This window comes from the organism of the source record quoted next, unplaced genomic scaffold, assembly GCF_019419815.1.
Source record: "Pyrus x bretschneideri cultivar Hongxiangsu unplaced genomic scaffold, Pyrus_bretschneideri_v1 Contig42, whole genome shotgun sequence".
Taxonomy (NCBI): domain Eukaryota; kingdom Viridiplantae; phylum Streptophyta; class Magnoliopsida; order Rosales; family Rosaceae; genus Pyrus; species Pyrus x bretschneideri.
In genome coordinates, this window is record NW_025999746.1 from 1,030,670 (window position 1) to 1,034,650 (window position 3,981).

Here is a 3,981-nt window from a genome sequence, read left to right on the forward strand (position 1 = left end):
TCTAGTACTACCAGTGAGATGATACAAGGTTATGATTGATCCACTTCAATCTCAGGTTGTGGAGTTGAAACGTCATGCATGCATGGTGGTATGCTATTGCAGAAAGATGACTGACTGGATCAAAAATAAATAGAAGGGAATTGATTATTTGAAGGGCTGAAAAAATTGATGATTCCTGCTAAATATTTGAGCTTGATCGGCAAGTTACTCCAACTACTCACTTTTCAACTTGTTCCTATCTTAAACCAATAAAAACTAGGGTTAACTAATCAATTGGTTTTCTAAGATAGGAGTCAATAATATCAACTGTACACGAACAAATGAGATGCATACATAATCAGCTTGCAATTATTATGTTTAGTCATTATAATTAAACAGAATTTGTGTGCCGTGGATGAGAGGTCATGTGTTGTTTTCATATTTATTGAGAAAACCTACTGTGAAGAAACTTCATGCCGAACCCACTTCACCTCTGATGGCATCCTTTACCAGATTTTTTAGTTCTCTTGTTCCTTAAAATGAGGAAGCGATCCATTTTCTCTTTAACTTAAATAGTTAAGAGCGTTTCCTCCCTTTACCCAACAACGTCAATTCTTTCATTCTTTTAATGTAATTTTGGCATTGATCAAACTGATTTAACAGCCGATATAGAGGGTCGAGAATTTTATATTTTATTCTAATATATGGATAAAACCAATTATAATGTTGTTACCCAAATTATATCCATGAGCAAAAGTTCTTTTGGTTTACAATAATTATTGTGGATTATGCACAAACGAATTGTTGAATGTAAGTCTCACATCGGATAATTAAGAAAATAATATACAAAACATAAGTGTATGGTTTCACTCCTAAAATCAAGGCCTTTTCGACAAAACCTAACACCTAGTAATAGGTGATTAAACTGGGACAATGTATAAAACTAACTTTTGTATCGAAGTGCTGTAGAGCTAACTTGGTTGATTTAGTAATATGCCTGTAGTTGCTTGCATTTCGTTTTATTTGAAGAGGGGGATTTCGACTGTGAGATCAATCTCTTCTAAAAAAATGGATATCACTATACTAATAGCTATTAGTTACTAGAATAACTTTTCGCCACACGATCCGTCACAGATCAATGTACACTAACAAGGCAGCAAAAGGGTTCTAGCTATGGAGACTACAAGCCAGATAGACTGATAACACATAAAATTTTTATAAACTTGGATCCAATCTATATTTTGAATAATGATCTGCTGCAATTGCAGCAGAGTTTTATACACATTTTACTACACACGCATGCAAATAAACAAAACAACTGGAAGTGGCATCCTTGCTGTCTATGAAACATCAATCAGTATACACATGCAGTGGCCTTGCTGTCCACTATGCATGTGTCCTTGTTGTTTAGAATAATCATACATCCTTAACGTGGGAACCATATTCCAATCTGTAAAGTACAGTGGAATTTGTAAAGCACAGTGCACTGCGTGTGGAGCATCTTTAACACTCCCCCTCAAGTCGGAGCGTGAATGTCAATGACGCCTAACTTGCCTAGATGCGTTTGAAAAATAGGCGCACGCAGTGGCTTAGTAAACAAGTCTGCGACTTGTTCTCCCGTTCCGACATAGGAAGTTTTAATTTCTCCCCTTTCAACCCTCTCACGAACAGTGTGGCAATCGATCTCAATATGCTTTGTGCGTTCATGATACACAGGATTTGCAGCTATGTGTAAAGCCGCTTGGTTGTCACAAAATAACTTTGCCGGTTGGGAATGCTCAACACGTAAATCTTTCAACAAATATCGCAGCCAACTTAATTCACAAGTAGCTGCAGCCATGGATCGATACTCCGCTTCAGCAGAAGAACGAGCTATTGTAACTTGTTTCTTGCTTTTCCAGGACACAAGTGACTTTCCAAGGAAGATACAATAACCCGTCACTGATCGACGTGTAATGGGGCAACGTGCCCAATCTGCATCACAGTAACCGATTAAATGTAATTCACTTTGGGAAGAGAACATTAAGCCTTGTCCGGGTGCTTCTTTCAGATATTGGAGAAGGCGATGTGCTGCCTTAAGATGGTGAAGTTTGGGTTCTTGCATGAACTGACTGAGATTATTTACTGCATACGTAACGTCTGGCCTTATAATGGTGAGATAGATCAGTTTACCAACCAAACGTCGATATCGAGTCGGGTCCTTGAGAGCATCACTACCCGTTGTTGTCAACACTAAATCAGGTTCCATGGGTAGCTTGGCAGGTCTTACTCCAAGCAAACCAGCTTCCTCCAATATATCCAAGGTATATTTACGTTGGCAAATGGAGATCCCAGCTTTGGACCGTGCAACTTCGACACCAAGAAAATATTTTAATGGTCCGAGATCTTTAATTCGGAAACAACCACTAAGAAACTTCTTGAGTCGACTAATGGCTTCCTCATCATTTCCTGCAATGATCATATCATCAACGTAGAGTAATACCACAGTAATAGATTGTCCACAGACCTGAGTGAATAACGAGTAATCTGCACGGGACTGTTGGAAGCCAATTTCTTGAATGGCAGATGAAAAACGTTGGAACCAGCTGCGAGAAGCTTGCTTGAGTCCGTATAACGATTTGTGGAGTCGACAAACCATGGTCTCCCCCTGTTAACGATATCCAGGAGGCGGTATCATATAGACTTCTTCATGCAATGCACCATGAAGGAAAGCATTTTGGACATCCATTTGATGAAAAGACCAGCTGCAAACAGCAACAACAGTCAAGAGACAGCAGACAGTAATGAGTTTAGCAACTGGAGCAAACATCTCTTTGTAATCAATCCCTTCGCGCTGCATGAACCCTTTGGCGACAAGGCGGGCCTTGTAGCGTTCGATGGTACCATCGGAATGGTACTTGATTTTGAAGACCCATTTACAGCCAATGGGTCGTTGGTGAGGAGGGAGGGGAACCATAGTCCAGGTGTGATTGGCTTCAAGAGCTTCAATCTCAGAGTTCATGGCTGCAAGCCAGTGAGGGTCATGACGGGCCTCCTTATAAGAGGCTGGTTCAACCAAGTGAGAGATGTTATGGACAAAAGAACAGTGAGCAGGAGAGAGATGGGAGTAAGAAACATACCGTTGAAGGGGATATCGGGTGCCGGACATGGTGGAAGGGATGACGCTGCGCTGAAGCAAAGTAGCATGATGTGTCTGGTAGTCACGAAGATGGGCAGGTGGGTGTTTAATGCGGTCGAAGCGGTGAAGAGAAGGAGGTTGTGAAGGTGAGGGAGCAGATGCTGGCGAGGGAGGGATATCTGGGGGTGAAGGAGTGATATTGGCAGTGGGAAGGAGGTCATGAGTTGGAAGGGGTTGAGTTGAGAGGAGTGCAGGAGTGGGATCGTCATGAGGGATAGGTAAGACAGGGAAGTTGAGGTCTTTTTCTGGTGGTGAGGTAGCAAGGGGGAAAATATGCTCATGAAAGATGACATCACGAGAGGAAAAAACGCGTTTGCTATCAAGGTCATAAACACGGTAGCCCTTTTGGCCAAGGGGATAACCCAGGAAGAGGCAGCGACGAGCACGAGCATCAAATTTGTGGGAGGGGGTAAGGTTGGTGGCATAGCATAAACACCCAAAACCCCGGAGATGAGAGTATGTAGGTAATGTCCCATGCAAGAGTTCATAGGGAGATTTGTGGGAAAGTAAGGGTGCTGAAAGGCGATTGATAAGGTAACATGCAATTTGTATACTCTCCCCCCAGAATTTTAAGGGTAGGTTAGCTTGAAATCGTAAGGCACGGGCAACGTTCAAAAGATGGCGATGTTTGCGTTCAACTACCCCGTTTTGTTGAGGGGTGTGTGCACAGGTGTGTTGAAAAAGGGTGCCATGAGTGTCTAAAAACGAACGCATAGATACAAATTCTCCCCTATTGTCTGCACGAAGGGTTTTAATGTCACGATGAAACTGGGTTTTGAACCAAGAAAAGAACGAGTGCAACAAGGTTTGTGTATCTGATTTAA

General features: G+C 41.9%; 1 protein-coding gene across 1 annotated transcript; it reads right to left on the bottom strand.

Moving 5' to 3' along the window:
• Positions 1-1,495: 1,495 nt before the first annotated feature.
• On the bottom strand, positions 1,496-2,617 carry LOC125469357 (uncharacterized mitochondrial protein AtMg00810-like). The gene has a single exon (XM_048566602.1). The coding sequence runs from the start codon at positions 2,615-2,617 to the stop codon at positions 1,496-1,498; it is 1,122 nt and encodes a 373-aa protein (XP_048422559.1).
• Positions 2,618-3,981: the final 1,364 nt, after the last annotated feature.

What these genes read in the sequence shown, in the direction of transcription:
- LOC125469357 (XM_048566602.1), bottom strand. Translation starts at nt 2,617, where the DNA reads ATGGTTTGTCGACTCCACAAATCGTTATACGGACTCAAGCAAGCTTCT.